Source organism: Trachurus trachurus (assembly GCF_905171665.1).
Source record: "Trachurus trachurus genome assembly, chromosome: 13".
NCBI lineage: Eukaryota > Metazoa > Chordata > Actinopteri > Carangiformes > Carangidae > Trachurus > Trachurus trachurus.
Window position 1 is genome coordinate 39,642,491 of NC_139892.1, and position 20,478 is coordinate 39,662,968.

Below are 20,478 nucleotides of genomic sequence, written 5' to 3' on the forward strand. Positions count from 1 at the left end.
TAATCGCGCATTAAAAAAATCGTGCCGTTCACTGAGAGCTGTGATGATGATGATCCTCTGCTTCATCGTGACTGAACTTGATCCGCGTTATAAGGATCATTACTGGATGTGGGAATAAAACATGCCGGCTCTTATCCCGTTTCCAGAGCGAGCTGTTTGCTCACGTCATCACAAAACTTGTTTGACATGAATTGATGAAGGCCGAGTAAAACGCAGTCTTTTTTCACGTAGGCCTATGTCGTTGCTGATTTGCATTGTGTAGCCGTTTGTTTTGTGTAATGTAAGCTGTTCAAAACGTGTTTGACATGCGCTGATAATAGTAAATACAGGCGACCTATAAAAGTCCATCTCTTTGTATTGATTTTTTTTTAAGAGGTAATATTCTAACCTCATTTCTGCCATTCGTTGACAGCCCTACTGTGTACTATCAAATAAAGGAAAAAATCCAAAAAATATACTTAGAATAAAAAAAGAACCATTTAATAAGTAAAGCCAGAATAGTTCCATAACATAGAAAAAAAAATACACACAACTACAGAGCTACAGCAGCCACAGGAGGAGGAGGCTCTTCACAGCCTCAGCTGTAGAGGAGCATGGTTGTATCAACACATGAAGTTGTATAGGCAGGTTATATTGTTACAGAAGCACCAGCCGTCTGTCACAGCTCCATCCAAACCGGTGCCAGCTGGATGAAGTGTGCGTCCACCGAGCGTGTAGCAACGTGTAGCAACACACACTCTGCATCGCATATGAGCTGCACATTTATGGAATCAGGTTTTATGTCAGATTATTATTATCATCATTAGATGGAGCCTTGACGTGTGTGTGTAACCGATCCCTAAATCGTTTGTCATGTTTAAATGACGTGTTTCAACATCAGAAAGAGTAATACGATTTAAAATTGTAATTTCCAACAGTGACAAACAACATTTCTGTGCATTCCAACATTTACACAAGCACTACACACAGTCAGGAGCAGGTGTAGATTTTGTGAGTAGCTACGAAAAAATTCTCTCTGACGGATTCGCGATAGTGTTGCCTCTTTCTCACTGAACACCATGCTGTCGCTCCTGCTCCTCTCTGCTCCTCTCTCTCTGTCTCACTGAGGGGCGGGGCTGCCTCGCACCGTGCGCTGTGTCTGTGAGAGCGCGTGTACGAGTGCATGCCGCTGCATCATCGATGTAACTCATATGACTGTATAACTCCATGTGCTGCAGACGTGAATGTGGAGCGAGCGAACCTTGGTGAGTTATAAAGCCATCAACATGACTTGGTGCCTGCTAACAACTTAGCCTACCACTTATTCCACATGCTTAAATATGAGTCATATTTCAGTGCTTGTTTGGCTAACACTAGCTACTTAGAGCACAAAATGAAAGCTCTTATTTGAGAAACACTGAAGCTGTTGCAGTCATCTTGTTAATGACAACTGTCTGTGGAGTGTGGAGGCTGTTTATCTTGTCACAAATCACAAAAACTTCTAATTGAGACAAACAAGTCCCAAGCAAGCCTGTCTAACATTAGGCTACCTGAATGTAGTGAATCACAGCAGCAACAGGAGGAATCACTCATTCAACTTGCCGTGAAAATTTCAATTTGTTTCCAGATCAAATTTATTCTGATTTTGCTGTTAAACTTTGCTGTTCTTACTGTAGAAACATGTACTGTAGATTAGCAGTGAATAAACTCACGTTGGCAATAATTTGTTGACACAAAAGAAATGGCAATTAAGACAGGATACAGACACCTTTTACGCAGTGGATAAACTTCAAATAGCCTATCAGGGCTTGAAGCAGGAAAAAATCCTGTGCCTGAAATCTTTTTCCGGGGGGGTTTTTAATCATGAAATATGAGCAGTTCAACAAAAAAAAAGAAGGAAATTTGATCATCCGTTACTATAAAATTTTAGTTGATTTGCAGCATTTTTAACAATGATTATTTAGCTTTTCAGCCAGCTGTCTCTTGAACTCTGGGGCAAGGCTGTGTGTGTTTAAGTAACTAGTGTGGTTGTTGGAAACCGATAATTTAGCCAATGCATTTTTGTCTTCCACTAACTTCTTGCACAGCTCCACAAGTGGCCGGGCCATTGTGAACGAGAGATCGATCGTGTTCAGCTATAAACACAGTCATACGAATTTTCTGTTCACACACACACGGTCGATCATAGATGTAGCCATATATATTATTATACAATGACAATTGGGGGGGGGGGGGGTCAATATTTTCTCCAGAGTGTAAAGGGAACTTAGTACAGCGCAGCGCATAATTTACATAAGTCTTACAGTATCCTTAGCCTACAGTATCTTGTTCAATGAAATGTCTACAGTCTCTGTGTAGATGATGATAAACCAAATTTTACACAATTTTACAGTTCATGCAGCACATATTGTACCACACAAACAACTTTTGCAGTCACCAACAAAATATTCTAGATCTAAACTGTCAGCAAGTCACACACACACACACACACACACACACACACACACACACACACACACACACACACACACACACACACACACACACACACACACAAACCCTAATTTCTGCAGATCCACACAATGCTGAACGAGAACCAAACACACTATCTACATAGCAAAGACGATGGCAGATGTGTTACCATACAATACATGCTCTAGTCCAGACAGATTCACATCCTGTACTGGTCCCAATATTGGAATTAATGGATAAGATAGGGCTCTATAGTTTATAGGCTCAAAAGCCTGAGCTATAGGGTGACTCTAATCTTTACTTTAATCAGAAGTGAGAAACGTATCAGACTATTTTAAGAAAACAGCACACAAAGTTTGATTTTGAGGTCACCAATGTTTTCAATATTAAAAAGGTAAAAGCCCAACTAAACCACCACTCAAAGACTATTAAAATTAAATTATAAAACTTTTTTTTTTTAAATGTGCTACATAAATAGGCTACACAAATAGCCTGAACACGCAAACATCCACATTAAACTTCTCATTCACTTCAATTAATGTTGTTTCCAAAAGGGGGCAACTGTCAAACCTGGCAACGCAGCATGCGGCTTTGTTTACTACCTGACGGCAGCACACGCTAGCAGGTTATGATAGCTCCGCTAACCAGAGTGACATACACAGGGCACAAACGGACAGACAGACACGCAGCGTGGTAAGGAATAGTGACGTTAAGGAGAAGCAGCTTGAAAATCAACATGAAGAGGGACGAGATGTTGATTTTCAAGGTCTCATTTATAAAACTGTGCGTGGGATCGTTACTAAAAGGGTACGTACGCCCAAAAGCCAGGTTTTGCGTGCGCAAAAAAATATTCAGACTTCTAAAACCCTGCGTACGCACACTTGCAAGCAAACTTCCCAAATCACAGAGTTCCTACAAGTGTGCGCAGCTGAATCCGCTTCACGTTCCGCACTGTACACGCCCTGTTTTAACCCTAGATGGTCAATGCAAACCACCACATGAATGCGGTCTGCATGTCAATGAGCCTGACGTGCTGTTGTTCTGTCGGTGTTGTGAATTAGCTGCAGGTGTTAAAGTGACAGCGTGACGTGTTGCTGCAGCTGTTAACGGCGTCAGCGGCTCAGAGCGCACGCGGTGTTGTTTTGGTGCGCTGCCCTCTCAAATGCTGGACCCGGTTCGGCACATAGTTACAACAATGACAACAGTTCTAGTGAATCTGAAACAAGTTATTAACCAGTCACCATCATGGGCCAGACAGTCGTTGGTCCCTGAAGACCCTCTCCCTCCTTTCTCCTCCAGCGGTGCCGCGGTGCAGCATTACGCACGGGGCTCACCGCTGTATTTATATATTTACAGTAGCCTAATTAGACTGATCAATAAAATTTGTTGAGTCAGTTAGTGGTATCCTCCATCCTGAAATATATTCTGAAGAATTAACGAACATGACGCTTTTCTTTATGCTGATTTTCTCTCGGTTTTTGTGATGAACAGGACTGATAACAAGAAAACAGAGTGTAACGATTGTGATTAGTGGCTTTTTCCCAGTCTTTGATATTTAATTGACTCTGATAGGACCGGATGCTTTATTCCATGCAGCCGCGCCGTCCTCTCCTCCTCCTGTGCTCTGGGAGTGGACAATATGACGGAGACGGTGGTGATTAAATATAGAGAAGGAATTTTGATTTTGAATTTTCAGTTAGATTTTAAGAAGTTGAAACACCAGTCCGATGCAAAATAACGCTGTTGAATTAAATCACCGTGGCAACATGGATCTAACGCATACGGGTTGAAATTAAATGTGTGACGGCCGATAATAAAAACATAATCTTTCTTCTCACTCTGCATTTCCTGAGTCCCGTTTTGTGCGTACGCAACGGTTATAAATGAGACCCGTTCCTAGCAAAAAACAAAAGGTAGGAGGCATACGTACTGAGCTGTAGACACCTGACACACACCCCCCCCCCACCCCACCCCGTGATTCGCACTATGGAGTGGTACCTGCAGCCGCCGCTCCCGGTGAGGTCGAGTGGGAGAGAGCAAGCACGGAACACTGTGACCCGGGTCTGAACTGAAGCATGACAGGCTAATACCCCCCCCCCCCCACCGCTGCAATGCACTAGTTTTCTGCACCACGGTACACAAAACAAGCACGGCTGGTTTAATAATTTATTTTTTTTTTTAATTAAAAAAAAGAAATCCTCCACCCTGCCGGAGGTCTTCAAGCCCTGGCCTATTCATTTGTCTTCAGAGATTATTTACAAATGGACTTTAACAAGAAAATACTTGTTAAAAATCTTTGTAGAAGGTGAGTCAGGGTTCCCACGCGTCCTGGAAAACTTGGAAACTGTTTGACCAATTATCCACTCATGGAAAACACATGGAAATTGAGAATAAGTAAAACCACTAATGATTTATTTTCCAAAGATAACTAAGTTATATTGTGAACCCTTGTGTGGGGTATTGTGAGTATCATCCAATCGATACAGTAGCATTGTGATTATTGAGAAAGCTTCATGATTTTGCTCTCAAATCACACCAGATTGCTACATTTCAATTTACAATGCGCACACATTTTCGGCCGGGGGGTTTAACCCCCCCGGAATCCCCTGGGAGGGGTTGGTCCCTGCCATACCTTGTCTAAAACTGAAATGACGCCACTGAGTTCAACCAGCTGCAGCTGAAATGTTTCCTGATACACTCTGAAATAAAGTCTTATCCAAACATCTGGAGAGACTCTTTCATCACTGACATCTCTTCTCCTGAATATGACACAGGGAGTCATGATGAGACACTGAAGTCATCATGAGGAGAAACTCCTGATCCCAGTAGTTCATCACTGTGACTGATGAAAGCTGCACAGCTCATGTTTGAAACACTCTGAGATTTTGGCTTCAGTATAAACTGTGTTGGGACGAGTCAGACTGAGACAGAGGACGTCAGTGGAGTGGGCGGAGCTTCACTGTGGCCTACACCACCTCTGGATATGGTCTGAGTGATGGCATTTGATGTCATCAATGCATGGATCACCTGAGACAGATGTTAATACCAGGTGTGACCAGGTGTGAACGGGGCCATAGAAAATGTTCCAGCTCCTCCTCCTCTATCAGACAGTGTGTGTGGCTGCAGCAGCCTCTCCATACCTGAGAGAGTCCAGTCTCCAGCCTGGATCCTCCAGTCCAGCAGACAGCAGCTTCACTCCTAAGGCTCCTGAATGGTTGTAGCTCAGGTCCAGCTCTCTCAGATGGGAGGGGTTGGAGCTCAGAGCTGAGGCCAGAGAAGCACAGCCTTCCTCTGTGACCAGACATCCTGACAGACTGAACACACGCAACAACACACAGGAACCCTCTGTCAACACCTGCTGCTGTGTTCAAGTGGCATCAGATAAACAGCTGGATGGATCCTCACCTGAGAGTCTCCAGTCTACAGTGTGGACTCTCCAGTCCACCAGACAGCAGCTTCACTCCTGAGTCCTGCAGGTTGTTGTTACCCAGGTCCAGGTGTCTCAGACTAGAGGACTGGGAGCTGAGGACTGAGGACAGAGCTTCACAGCTTCTCTCTGAGAGGTCACAGCCACTCAGTCTGAAGAGGAATTCAAGGAAAAACACTCACATACTCAATATGAAGGAAATAACAGGTTAGAATCATAAATACACAACATTTCAACACAAACCTGAGAGTTTACAGTGTTTCTTACTCAACATGTTCTAGTTTGTATAAATAGATTTATAGATAGATTTGATTATAAACTGTGACTGTGATGGTACCATTCCAATATTCTCCGGTCCGCGATTTCATTTGTAATGACGGACGGCTGTTTCTTCAGTCAATGATTCAAAATGATCATCTGGCGACCGTGGTACCGACCGCTCCTCCCGCACCGCTTTATGTCAAATGACGGACAGGATAAGGAAGAGGATAAGGAAGTACCGGGACGTGGAATCACGTGAGTTCGGTGCTTCGTGACGTCAAGCTGCACAGCACTTCCAATTCCCCCGTTTGGAGACACTATCTCAAAAAAGTGTAGCAATCAATTTAGGGAGTGAACAGACTTTTTTCACCTCCAGGCGTCATAGAAAGGCCACAGGAACACATAGGACCCACAAAACCAGTAGAAAGTGGATTTTGCATAATATGGGCCCTTTAAATAAACTAGAAAAAGCATTTCCAAAAATGGAAATGGTGTGAATGCTGAAAGCCATTGCTGAACCATGCTGAATTAGCAGAATAAATTGACAAAGACATGCAGAATGGCATACAAGAAACATGTCCAAGGAAGGAATTGAACCCATAACCTTCTGCACATCAGCCCACTGATGTAACCACTTCACCATAGTTACATTCAATGAGAGAAGAGTAAAAGAAATCCCTGTATAAGAGGCTCACTGACTTCTGAAGAGAGGTTGAGACTTGAGATTGAGATTTTTCAATGATGCTTAAAAAAAAGAAATTAAAGAGTATAAATGTGCCATTAGTTTGTCTACAGATCAGAAATTGAATGAAGTCTCTAGCAGAAAGTACGACATGAATGAGGCAGGAATCGAACCCATGACCTCATGATCAATAAACCTGTACTCTGCCGCTTCGCCACAGAGAGGACACACATAAGCATGTTGCCATTGTAATGTGATGATGTGCTGCAAACTGTGGCACGAGGAATGAATGAGTCTCTTAACGAACACCTGTAACCAATTGAGGGTGGGGAAGGGGAGCAGAACTCAACATAACATAAAAAGAGTGCTCCCCTTGGATTCGAACCAGTGACCTTGGGGTTGGCAAGCAGCCACCTTAACCACTGGACTACAGACAGAGTTGTTGAGAAGAGAGGTTGAGACTTTGATGAATGTGAGATTTTTCAATGATGCTTAAAAAGAAGAAGAAAATAGTATAAATGAGCCACAACAAGCAAGAAGAGGATTTTTTTGTGACCTGTGACTATTTTTTGGTGAATTAAAATGAATTAAAAAGCACTTAACAGCAAGTTACAAAGTTGAGCTCCTTCTCCTGCTGCTGTGAAAAAAATGCATTGGGCTGAATGAGAGCAGAGAGCTCCCTGGCTGCATTTAAAAAAATATTTTAAATTATTCTCTGAGTCTCTGAGCATTTTTGACGGCATTGTGAGACCTAAGACAAGCGTGGCTACAAACCAGTGAGGAATTCATGCGTCTAGAGTTTAATTTGTGGCCGTGCTGGCAATTTATCCAGAAAAAATCCTGAATGTTTTTTCGATCCCTCTCACTCTAGCGATGATGTCACTCACTCTAAGCCCTGCTCGTTAGACGCAACACACACCCATTATAAAGCTGGATTTTGTCAAAAAACTTAATGATTTTAAAGCGGCCAAATATCAGAAACTGTTGAAGATATCAATAAGCTGAGTCATAGAGGAATACTTAAAAAGTTTGTCTACAGCTCAGAATTTGAATGAAGTCTCTAGCTGAAAGTATGTGGACGCTTTAAAGGCTGAAAGAAGTAAGAAGATTTGAAGAGTTTCAAGACTGTTCCAATGCATTCTCTATGGGGAAAAAAAAATCAGAAATAGTTGAATATAGCAAAAAGTATGAATAGTTGAAAAGAGAAAAGTCATAGCACACCTGTCCCGAAAAGGCTGAACATTTTGATATTTGAATTGTTGAAATAGCACAAAGTATGAAGGACTAGTTAAATGCCGAAGAAAGGCAGAAAATGGCCGAACCGAATAACAATAGTGTGAATGCTTCCAGCAGTGTGAATGCTTCCAGCATTCACACTAATAATCAGCTGTTGTTTTTCAGTAGAACCTCCTTCTACGTCCATCACCAGCCTCTAATCTCTGCCACTAACAAACTATATGAATTAATGAACTAAAATACAAAAACAATGTTTAGACAGAGAAAATATTTTACCACTTAAACAATGAGCCATATTCTGCTGAAAGTGAAAAACCAGGTAAAACTGTCATAAAACCTGAGCAGTGTTCACTCTGGTGACAGTGAACGCTGCTCAGGTTCATCATTTATAAACTGATTAATTCAGTTCAACGTTTACTAAAAACGAACATGTCCAATGAAGCACAGCCTTCCTCTGTGACCAGACATCCTGACAGACTGAACACACACAACAACACACAGGAACCCTCTGTCAACACCTGCTGCTGTGTTCAAGTGGCATCAGATAAACAGCTGGATGGATCCTCACCTGAGAGTCTCCAGTCTACAGTGTGGACTCTCCAGTCCACCAGACAACAGCTTCACTCCTGAGTCCTGCAGGTTGTTGCTATTCAGGTCCAGGTGTGTCAGACTAGAGGACTGGGAGCTGAGGACTGAGGACAGAGCTTCACAGCTTCTCTCTGAGAGGTTACAGCCGCTCAGTCTGAAGAGATGATCATGAGGAATTAAAGAAGAAAGGAATTAAATATCTGTCCTGTTGAAAAGACAGAAGTGTTTTTATGTAATGATGAATAAATCCAACTATCTCTACACTTACAGAACTTTGTTGGAGGTTTTGCCTTTGACCACTGGCAGCAGCCTCAGAAGAGCCTCCTCTGAAGCAGAGTATTTCTTCAGGTCAAACTCCTCCAGATCTTCTTCTGATGACAGTAAGATGAAGACCAGAGCCGACCATTGAGCAGGAGACAGTTTACGTGTGGAGAGACGTCCTGATCTCAGGGACTGTTGGATCTCCTCCACTAGAGAACGATCATTCAGTTCATTCAGACAGTGGAACAGGTTGATGCTTTTCTCTGCAGAGGGAGTCTCTTCAATCTTCTTCTTGATGTACTGGACTGTTTCCTGATTGGACCGTGAGTTACTTCCTGTCTTTGTCATCAGACCTCGTAGGAGATTCTGATTGGTCTCCAGTGAAAGACCCAGGAGGAAGCGGAGGAACAAGTCCAGGTGTCCATTTGGACTCTGTAAGGCCTCGTCCACAGCGCTCTGGTAGAAGTTTGTCTCTGCAGATTTGACTCCTGTTGTTTCAGTCTTCTTGGAGGTTGTTTGTTGTTGTGACATCAGGTTGAGTTCAGAGTTGATGAAGGTCAGATGGACATGAAGAGCAGCCAGAAACTCCTGAACACTCAGATGGACGAAGCAGAACACCATGTCCTGGTACAGGCCTCTCTCCTCTTTAAAGATCTGTGTGAACACTCCTGAGTACACTGAGGCTGCTTTGATATCGATGCCACACTCTGTCAGGTCTGTTTCATAGAAGATCAGGTTTCCTCTCTGCAGCTGCTCAAAAGCCAGTTTTCCCAGAGTCTCAATCATCTTCCTGCTCTCTGGACTCCAGTGTGGATCTGTCTCAGCTCCTCCATCATACTTGACCTTCTTTACTTTGGCCTGAACCACCAGGAAGTGGATGTACATCTCAGTAAGGGTCTTGGGCAGCTCTCCTCCCTCTCTGGTCTTCAGCTTCTCCAGAACTGTAGCAGTGATCCAGCAGAAGACTGGGATGTGGCACATGATGTGGAGGCTTCGTGAGGTCTTGATGTGGGAGATGATCTTTCTGGCCTGCTCCTTATCTCTGAACCTCTTCCTGAAGTACTCCTCCTTCTGTGGGTCAGTGAACCCTCTGACCTCTGTCACCATGTCAACACAGTAAGGAGGGATCTGATTGGCTGCTGCAGGTCGTGTGGTTATCCAGAGGCGAGCAGAGGGAAGCAGGTTCCCCCTGATGAGGTTGGTCAGCAGCACGTTGACTGAGGTGGACTCTGTCACATCAGTCAGGATCTCAGTGTTGTGGAAGTCCAGAGGAAGTCGACACTCGTCCAGACCGTCAAAGATGAAGACGACCTGGAACTGATCAAACCTGCAGATTCCTGCTTCTTTGGTTTCAGAGAAGAAGTGATGAACAAGTTCCACCAAGCTGAACTTTTTCTCTTTCAGCACATTCAGCTCTCTGAAGGTGAAGGGAAATGTGAAGTGTATGTCCTGGTTGGTTTTGTCTTCAGCCCAGTCCAGAGTGAACTTCTGTGTTAAGACTGTTTTCCCAATGCCAGCCACCCCCTTTGTCATCACTCTTCTGATTGGTCGGTTTCTTCCAGGTGGGGCTTTAAAGATGTCTTCTTGTCTGATGGTTGTTTCTGGTCTGTCTGGTTTCCTGGACGCTGTTTCAATCTGTCTGACCTCATGTTCATCATTGACCCCTCCAGCCCCTCCCTCTGTTATGTAGAGCTCTGTGTAGATCTGGTTCAGAAGGGTTGGGTTTCCTGCTTTAGAGATCCCCTCAAACACACACTGGAACTTCTTCTTCAGGACAGATTTGAGTTTACGTCCACACTCTGGACCAGGAGTTCCTGAATAAACAAAAACAGTAAAATTCATAATGAAAATATAACATTTTAATTCCTCTAAATAGCGACTATATGAACATGTTTCCCTCCATGTGTTGACGTCAGTGAACATATCATTTTTCCATCTGTTGTATCTTTAGAGAAATCCTCTTACTGCTCTGCAAATGCTCAGCCAGCTCCTCCTGCTTCATCCTCCTCAGGAAGTTCACTGTGATCATCACTAATGCCTCTCTGCTGCTCATCCTCTGCTCTTCATCCTCACCATCCAACACCTCCTCATCCTCCCTCTGACTCCCTGAGCATTCTGGGTAATCTGGACTCAGAGCCTTGTGGATCTTCTTCAGCTCGTTCTTGACAAAAGTGACCATGTTCTCCTCCAGCAGCTGGAACAGAAACTCTATGAGTGACAGCATCAAACTAAAACCATGGAGCCAAACATCAGATCCATGTTGGACAGACTGACAATCCACTGGTGTCAAAGTGCAGCATGGAGATGATGGTGAACACAACAGATGTAACAGCAGCTGTTGGACATGTCCTCACCATAAATATGGAGTCCAGGTGTGTTTGATGCTGCTGGGCAAACTGACCACTGGGAACCTCTGAGCTCTCCTGGTCCACTCTGTGGAGGAATCAGTGTCAAGTCAACATCAGGACAGAGAGATAATACAAGATGGACTTTATATGTCCCCTGAGGACGTTCACAACAGACAGAGACACTTTGGTTTCAGACCAGGTCCAACAACACCTCGTACAAACTGGTTCTTTTCTACAATAACCTGAGTCTGACTGTCAGTTACAGCTTACATCTGATCAGCTGATCCACGTCCTCCTTTAAAGCCAATGATCAAGTCCTTTGAGTTGTTGCTCTTTAAAGACAGACAGCTGGGTTCAGGAGAGTCTGGTCTCTGCTGCTGGATCCTGAAACAACAACACAACTCATGTTTAACAGTTTTAGGTTTTCAAAAGAATTCTCTGCAAAGTTATTTTAAGGGTTACAAATGTGAATGACTTCCTTTTCCTACATTTTGTAACAATGGGCCTCATTCACCAATATCTCTTTAAGTTCATTCATCTTCTATACAGCTCATCCTCACTAGGGTGGAGGGTGAGCTGGAGCCTTTCTCAGCTGACTTTGGGCAGGAGGCGGGGTTCACCCTGGACAGGTCACCAGTCTATCACAGGGCCAACATATACAGACACACATTCACACCTATGGGCAATTTAGAGTCACCAGTTCACCTGCATGTCTTTGGTCTGTGGGAGGAAGCTGGAGAGAACCCACACATGCACGGGGAGAACATGCAAACTCTACGTCAGATTCATGAACGTGTTGTTAAATCCAGAATGCCAGAGAAGGTGAGTTGAGAAAGAAAGTTAAAATGCCCAAACAAAAATCAGCTGTGATATTTAGTAGCGTCAGCAGTGGATGCAATAACAGAAAAAAAGACGCATGGGATGCTGTCAGTCATTCACTGAACGTGTGTCTGAGTTATAACTCAGTTTTAATGAGAATCATGGAAATGTGACTCCACAGGAAGAACGTTCAACAGAAAGTCAAAAATGTTAAATTAAATGTAGTTTTGTCTCTTACATCTGATCAGCTGATCCACCTCCTCCTTTAAAGTTAATGAACCCTCCCTTTGACATGTCGCTCTTTAAAGACAGACAGCTGGGTTCAGGAGAGTCTGGTCTCTGCTGCTGGATCCTGAAACAACAACACAACTGATAAATGTGCATGTTGGAGAAAATCTGATGACAAATATCTTCAACCTTTTAATAAACACAACAACTGACTTTTAGAGAGAAAAGTCTTTCTGACTGTTTTCAACTCTGACCTTTGACCTGTGGTCTGGCTCTTGGTTTTAGAGGGAGGGGCTCCCTCCTCTCTGTCCTCACACTGATCCATGCTGCTGAGCTCACATCCACATCAGCTCACACACACTTTGTAGCTTCACCTGCAGAGGAAACACACATCATTCATGTGCACAGCAGCTCACATGTCCATCATGTCTCCAGCTGCTCCTCCACTGATTGGCTCTTCTCCTCTGCTTCATATCAGTGTCAGTTGAATGCAGTCACACAGCAGTGAGGAAGAGGAAGCTGCCATCAGCTGCTGTACTTCTACTATCAGTCCACTAGATGGCGTCATGAAGCTGCAGCCCAGCAACATGATCCATGGACCACTGTTTCCATCCACTGACACACACAAGGACTGAGATCCACTGAGTTGATGTGACACAGTCTCTGTGTGGACAGCGTCCCTGTAGAAAACCACTGGATCAAACAAGCTACAGCTGATTATTACACACACAACAACTGGGCCAAGACTTATTTCACCTCACAGCTCCACTATCACAACATTCACTCATTTCACTCACACTGGAAATTCAAAGAGAGAAAAACACTCTCCAGCTGCCACTGACACTTATTTTCGTCTATTTTTTTTAGTGTTTAATTGTAGGGGAGACCAGGGATGGTTGTAACATTTTTGTCATTTCTGCCTGAATCTTGGAGCTCTTTTAAACCAGTGCATTCAAAATGTCAGACCGAGTAGTTATATGTGTCTGATATTAAATGGCTGTTAACTGTTAACTGTACAACACAAACAGAAAGGGCATGGTTGAGTCTCAAACACGAGATGTGTGTCCTAGTTACTGTCAGCCATAGTCTGATCCTAACCTAAGCCCTGTACCCCGTCTTCATCATTGTCTATCGAGACCTAGGCTACTGAAATTCAAAGAAAACATAAATACAATTCAAGTTCATGTCGCAGTTGGTTGTAACATTCTTCATTGTTGTTGTGAGTGTTGTTACAACTAACCCCAGACTCTAAGTGTTTACCCATGTAACATCCATCCCCGGTCTCCCCTACTCAGTCACTTTGAAGAATCTGAGGCTGAACACGGTTCCAACACTGTCAGTCACCAATAAAGCCTCAGGACAACCCCGATAGCAACATGAGCTGATCAGTGTTGAACAGCCTCACAAACATGGAGGACTCGGTTCTGTCGGTCCAGACTTGACAGTTACAGCTCTGACTCAGCTACAGTAACATTATAATAACACAACAACAACACAACAACTAGTTGAACTCTGGTAATGACAGACGGTGACAAGGAAAACATGAAAAAACTGTTCCTAACTGTACCTTCACACGAGGAAATCAACTGCGACACAACCGCTGGGTCAAAGTTAAATTTAACTTCAAGTGGTGGGGGGGGGGGGGGGGGGGGGGGGGGGTGTTATTCCTGTAACATGAGACCAGATCGGTGTTATTCCTGGAGACGGATTCTGGATACAGTGTTGTCCCTCTGACTCCCAGTGGCAACAAACTATCCCCTGTGGCCCATGAAGCATTTATTCTATAGATGCAGTCTTAAAGAGATAGTTCAACATTTTGGCAAATTGGCCCACTGTCATAATCACTATAGTCATAGCAGTAGGTTCGTTACCTTTAATTTTCAGTGTAGGCCTAAGCTATTTTTAGAACGGCGGAGCAGAGCCGTGAGCTGCTCAGAGCTACGCTACGGAGGCTCATGGGATTTCTTGGTTTCCCTCATCAAACTCATCAAATACACAACCCAACAACTCCAACAAAGCTGTCGTGGACAAGTTGTGAGTTGCACATTCACCACGCTATGAGATAATAACACAACGTTACCAGACGGAGCTGTTCTAGAGGGAAATTCATGCAAAACCGCTGATGCGCGTTGCGTTCAGGGACAGTTTTTCAGCAAGCAGACTCTGTATTTACCTCGAAAACGGCTCAGTTTCGTAACGTTCCATTATTATTATTATTATAGCGATTATGGCAATGGGCCAATTTGCCAAAATGTTGAACTATCCCTTTAATGATCAGAGCGTAAATGTAGGCCTAATCAAATACACAAAAATATAATAGCAATGAAAAAATTCTGATATTGACAAAGAACAACATTTAACAACTAAGACAATAGCCTAAATGACTTTTTTTTTTACAAAGTAACATAAATGAAGACAAATTCAGCCACAATAACTTACATAGGCCTATCTCTGAAAGATCTATGAACTGTCCATAAGCTCTTTGTGTGCGGTCATGTGACTGCCTGGCTCTGTCTGATTGGTTACACGGAGTCAAACGTCGCGAGTGGCTACATCTGATTGGTGAAACGCAGTCATGTGACAGAGGCTCGGAAGTATCTCCATTAAAACATAAACAAACAATTTGCACGTTGGATCGATGAGAAAAAGTAGCGAGTAGCGACAGGAATGAAGCTCAATGTAACGGAGTAAAAGTACCGCTTCTTCTGAAGAAATATACTCAAGTAAAAGTAACAAGTATGCTGCATTGAAACTACTCTTAGAAGTACAATTTATCCAAAAAGTTACTCAAGTAAATGTAACAGAGTAAATGTAGCGTGTTACTACCACCTCTGGACGAGGCTGCCCACCAGGGTCTCATCCCTACTGGTACCTACTGGTCTCCTATGTACAGGGCTCCCCGGCTGCTGACTCACAATCCAGTTTCTGACCTTACGAGTAAAACAGAGGTAGTCACACTGCAAAAACTCAAACATTTTACCAAGAATATTTCTCTTATTTCTAGTCAAAATGTCATTTCTAGTCAAAACTAATCTCATTCTACTTAAAAAGTAGCTTGTTTTAGACACTTTTTACTTCTTTCAAGCAGATTTTCACTTGAAATAAGTAGAAAAATCTGATAGTGGAGCAAGTTTTTCTTTCTTATTACAAGCACAAAAACTTGCTTTCACTGGCAGATTATTCTACTTATTTCAAGTGAAAATTAGTTTGAAACAAGTGAAAATGATCTAAAAACAAGTTAATTTTTAGGTGATGAGTCTTGTTTAAAGTGGAAAGAGATTAGTTTTGACTAGAAATGAGACATTTTGACAAGAAAAAGGACAAATATTCTCAGAAAGATTTAGAGTTTTTGCAGTGCAGTGGTGTGTTTGAGGTGCTCTGGACGTCTGTTCCATTCACTGATGGTTTTGCTGGTGTGTTAAAGTGTTGTTAGTGTGTTAGCTAACAGTAGCTGTATAGACCTGAGCAGGTGTTACATCTCTGAGAGCTTCTTCCTCTTCTTCTTCTTCCTGACTGTGACTGTGAAGCTGCTGAAGCTCAGAGCTGCTGTCTGTGACTCCACAGGAGGAGGGGATGCCACCTTTAGCTGGAGCAGAGCTGGTCCACACCCCGCTGCAGCTCTATCCATATCTCCTGAGGTGCTGCAGGCTGCTGCCCAACACGGCCATGCAGCAACACTATCGACACGCCGTACGACAGGTGAGCTGCTCAGGCACACACACACACACACACACACACACACACACACACACACACACACACACACACACACACACACACACACACACACACACACACACACACACACACACACACACACACCTCTGCTGGCGGGCCAGGTGTAACGCTGCAGACGGATGCTCTACTCTCTCTAGTGACGGTTTCTTTTCTTTTTTTTATACTTTATTGCAGAATTCAAGTTCATATTCCAGCACATATCTTATCAGTCACTGGCACGTTCCTGCAACATTTATGACATTTTTTAAAACATTTTTTAGTGTGTGTGTGTGAAAAACATCAAAGAAAAAAGTGAAAAATAGATGGATTAAAAAAATAAAATAAAAAAAAGAATAAAAAATAAATATATATAATTTTAAGGGGAATATTAATAATAAAAGGGGGGGGGGGTGGGACAAAGACAGTTGGGGAAAAAAAAAAAAAAAGGGCATAAGATAGAAACAAAAATTGCAATATATACATACATAGATTTGTTCTCTTCAGAAATCTAATAAACATTTCTTCAGAGCTGAAAACATCCGTTTATTTATTTATATAATCAAACCACTTATTCCATCTCTTCAGACATTCTGGTTCTTGTTTTCTGACTCTGTATGTCATTTTTTCCATTTCCAGAATACTGTTTACAGTTAATTTCCAGTTGTTAAAAGAAGGTGAGATAGATTTTTGCCAATTTCTTGTGATTTGTTTCAAAGCTGTTATTCTAAGTATTCTGTATAAATATTTGTCTTTTTCTGTTGTAAGTTCAGCTGGTGTTATTCCTAAAACTATACATTTCGGTTCCAGTGTTTTTTTAAACTGGAAAATTGAAAAGAAAGATTCCATAATTTTTTTCCAAAAAGGTTTTAGTGATGGACAAAATAGAAAATATGTGAGTGGTTCGCATGGTGCTCCCCACAATTTCGCCAACAGTCTGAGGTAATGGATGTTGTGAATTTAGACTGTATGTTTGGAGTAATGAAAAAACGTGTGTATACCTTCCATGAGAATTCCCTCCAATATCCAGAACTTGTTGTTTTGTGTATTGTGCTATAAGCATTTTTCCAATCGTCGTCTTCTATTTGTACTTGATTGATCTTGATTCCACTTTGTCCTAATTAGGTCTTGTGTTTCTTCACTGACTCCTAGTATTTGATATATTTTTGAGAGCGTATTCTTGATATCTAAATTATAATTTTTTATCATAAAAGTCATTAATTGATGTTGTTCGTGGTGACCCTCACACACACACACACACACACACACACACACACACACACACACACACACACACACACACACACACACACACACACACACACACACACACACACACACACACACACACACACACACACACACACCTCTGCTGACGGATGCTGGACTCTCTCTAGTGACGGTTTCTGAGCTGAGGATGCAGAGAGAAGCTGGATGGAGCTGCAGACTGGTTAGATGGACAGTCTGATGATGTCACATGTTTATTGGTCGTGTTTAGTGTTGAGTTTAGATTTGATGATCCTGAATTGATTGATTGATTTGATCCTGATCAGATGTTGTTAGTGTTCAGTGAGTTTGTCGTTTGTTTTCCTGTTTGTTCTTTGTGTTTTTATTTCATTTCTCCACGTCGGGGCACCAGAGAATAAATATGTGGGGCTCCGGTGGGAGGGAGGAGTCACTACTGTCACTGTCATTTCATCTTCAACATCATGTGGAGGAAAACATTAAAGGACAATTCCGGGCAAATTCACCTCATGGCTGTATGTTCCTAACATTTTAGGTCTAACAGAAGGAATCTGAAGGTTTTCAGTTTAAAGGGATAGTTCAACATTTTGGCAAATTGGCTCATTACCTTTAATTGTAGGTGTAAGCTATTTTCAGTACGGCGGAGCGCAGCAGCTGGCTGCTCAGAGCTACGCTATGGAGGCTAAGGGAATTTCTTGGTTTCCCTCATTAAACTCATCAAACGATACGAAACGGAGCCGTTTTCGAGGTAAATACAGGGTAAATACGGAGACTGCTTGCTGAAAAACTGTCCCTGAACGCAACGCACATCAGCGGTTTTGTATGAATTTACCTCGAAAACGGCTCCGTTTCGTATCGTTCCGTCATTATCTCATAGCGTGGTGGTTGTGCAGGTCACAACTTGTCTACAAAAGCGCTGTGGAGTTTTGGGATTTTGTATTTGATGAGTTTAATGAGGGAAACCAAGAAATTCCCTTAGCCTCCATAGCGTAGCTCTGAGCAGCCTGCTGCTGCGCTCCGCTGTACTAAAAATAGCTTACACCTACAATTAAAGGTAACGAACCTACTGCTATGACTATAGCGATTATGGCAATGGGCCAATTTGCCAAAATGTTGAACTATCCCTTTAATGTCTCCTGTTTTGCAGTAGTTGTGTCTGTCCCCGCGTCGCCACGGCAACGATGAATGGGAGCGGATTGAAGTTGTGCTGCTTAGGCTGTTTCCATCCCTCAAAGCCACAGACAGCGTCAGATGGAGACTCAAACATGCAGCCAGAAGTTTATTTACTTCAACAAGCCGACATGTTTGTAAAACTAGATCTAATTCAAAGTCTGGTGGAGTCGAGACCAAAGTTGACGCTCGGTGTGTTCAGGTGCAGTGGGAAGCTCCCGTTTGTGTCAGAAACACAGGAATATCAACTCTGGACTTGAAGTAAATAAACTTCTGGCTGCATGTTTGAGTCTCCATCTGACGCTGTCTGTGGCTTTGAGGGATGGAAACAGCCTGAGCAGCAGAACTTCAATCCGCTCCCATTCATCGTTGCCGTGGCGATGCGGGGACAGACCATAACTACCGCAAAACAGGAGACATTAAACTGGAAACCTTCAGATTCCTTCTGTTAGACCTGAAATGTTAGGAACATACAGCCTGAGGTGAATTTGTGTTGAAATTGTCCTTTAAAGTAACAGTGATGATGATGATGATGATGATGATGATGATGATGATGATGATGATGATGATGATGTCACTACAGGTTATTATCCATGAGGGAGGTTTGATTGACAGCCAGCAGTAGTAAACACACGTCAACAAACACAAACTGTTGCAGCTGTTTATTTATTCATTGTTTGTATTTAGTGTTGTTTACTTTAATATTTAGTTTAGATCTGATTTTCATGAATTGATTTATTTGATTTAACTCTGATCAGATTCTGTTAGTTTATTATTTGTGTAGTTCAGGTGTTTTCCTGTTTATTATTGGTGTTTTATTTCATTTGATCACGTCACCAGAGAATAAATGTGTAGGGCTGCAGTGAGGGACCAGCATGCACCTGGGTGGGCTGATGGGTTTTGTTTTGTTTTGTTCTTTTCTTGCTCCGTTCTGGTCAAATAAACCACATTTGTAGTTAAAACTGGACTTTGCATGGTCATGATGTTTCTCTCAGCTGTCTACACCACGACCCATGGTGCAGCAGTGGCCCTTTGATTCTTTAGGGTTTAAAGTTTGATTTGAAGCTTTTCTTAGTTTCCACAAACAGCCACTACAATGACTGATCGCCTGTCTGATCTCCTCCGGTCCCTGCTGCTGCTGCTGCTGCTGCTGCTGCATTCACACATTCACACACAGATCAGGAAAACCTGAGAAAATCCAGGATTAAGTCTGAAACTGAGGATTATTTTCATTATTATCAGTTATTCTCGTCCAAAACGTCCAATTCTTCCATTTAGATTTTAAAAATGAAGGAAAGAAACACAGTGGAAAAACTCAAACCAGAGAAATAATAATAATGATAATCATGATGATAATATTATTAATAAAGTGTCCTGATTGATGAGTTTGTGTTTCCAGGGTTACACCAGTCACTCAGATGAGGACGACCCAGAGAGGATCCAGATGATCATCCAGAGAGCGATAACAGACGCTGACTGGATTCTAGATAAAGTGAGTTTATTAATAATAATAATAATAATAATAATAATAATAATAATAATAATAATAATATTGTCAGACAGACCAACACACGTCAGCCTGTCCTCTCTGTGGTTGCAGTACACCAAGAAGAAGTGAGGAGAAGGAGGCAGCAGCTGCTCACATCAACTATGAAGCTCATTGTTTCTATCAGATCAATATTCATATCAGTGTAAAAACTGTTCAGACTGAAATGTGATTTAGTGACGTTTGATATTTTTAAATAAAGTTGTTCTCGCTGACTGTGGCTCCTTGGTCTCATTGACAGTGTGAGGACAGAGGTTATTCAACATGAGGGTTGACACTTTTATTATTAAATGGTTTTATTGGTTCTTAACAAACAGGACACAACAAGTCAGGGTAAACGTCTCTCTCAGCCTCTTCACGTTATATGTAGAGGGCAGAAAAAAGAGCCTCTCATTAGTAGGATGTCATACACACACACACACACACATTATTTTTTATTTTCTTCTTTCTCTTTATCTTCATTTATTTCAGTTACATCCTGAGTCAGACTCCCATACAGGTC

General features: G+C 42.4%; 3 protein-coding genes across 3 annotated transcripts in view; 1 reads left to right on the plus strand and 2 right to left on the minus strand.

Moving 5' to 3' along the window:
• Nucleotides 1-20,478, minus strand: part of LOC310995914 (uncharacterized protein) — a 213,697-nt gene that overhangs the window by 87,489 nt on the left and 105,730 nt on the right. The gene's annotated exons all lie outside the window — the stretch shown is intronic.
• The window catches only part of LOC310995948 (NLR family CARD domain-containing protein 3-like), an 84,536-nt gene that overhangs the window by 8,155 nt on the left and 55,903 nt on the right, over nt 1-20,478 (minus strand). The window contains exons 2-7 of the mRNA XM_083985169.1: nt 12,556-12,675; nt 11,261-11,339; nt 10,872-11,100; nt 8,914-10,720; nt 5,857-6,030; nt 5,592-5,765 (exon numbers count right to left, since the gene is read on the minus strand). Of these exons, the coding sequence (XP_083841295.1) occupies nt 5,592-5,765; nt 5,857-6,030; nt 8,914-10,720; nt 10,872-11,100; nt 11,261-11,339; nt 12,556-12,626 (2,534 nt within the window). The 5' untranslated portion in view covers nt 12,627-12,675. The remainder of the gene's footprint in view (nt 1-5,591; nt 5,766-5,856; nt 6,031-8,913; nt 10,721-10,871; nt 11,101-11,260; nt 11,340-12,555; nt 12,676-20,478) is intronic.
• Nucleotides 15,832-20,188, plus strand: LOC310995945 (LYR motif-containing protein 9-like). Its single transcript, XM_083985166.1, has 3 exons — nt 15,832-16,000; nt 19,830-19,922; nt 20,031-20,188. The coding sequence occupies exons 1-3, from the start codon at nt 15,875-15,877 to the stop codon at nt 20,046-20,048; spliced, it is 237 nt and encodes a 78-aa protein (XP_083841292.1). The 5' UTR covers nt 15,832-15,874; the 3' UTR covers nt 20,049-20,188.

Bases quoted from the DNA above. Each gene is read 5' to 3' on its own strand.
- LOC310995945 (XM_083985166.1), top strand. From the start codon at position 15,875: ATGCCACCTTTAGCTGGAGCAGAGCTGGTCCACACCCCGCTGCAGCTC. The intron at 16,001-19,829 runs GTGAGCTGCTCA...TTGTGTTTCCAG, and splicing joins ATCGACACGCCGTACGACAG to GGTTACACCAGTCACTCAGA.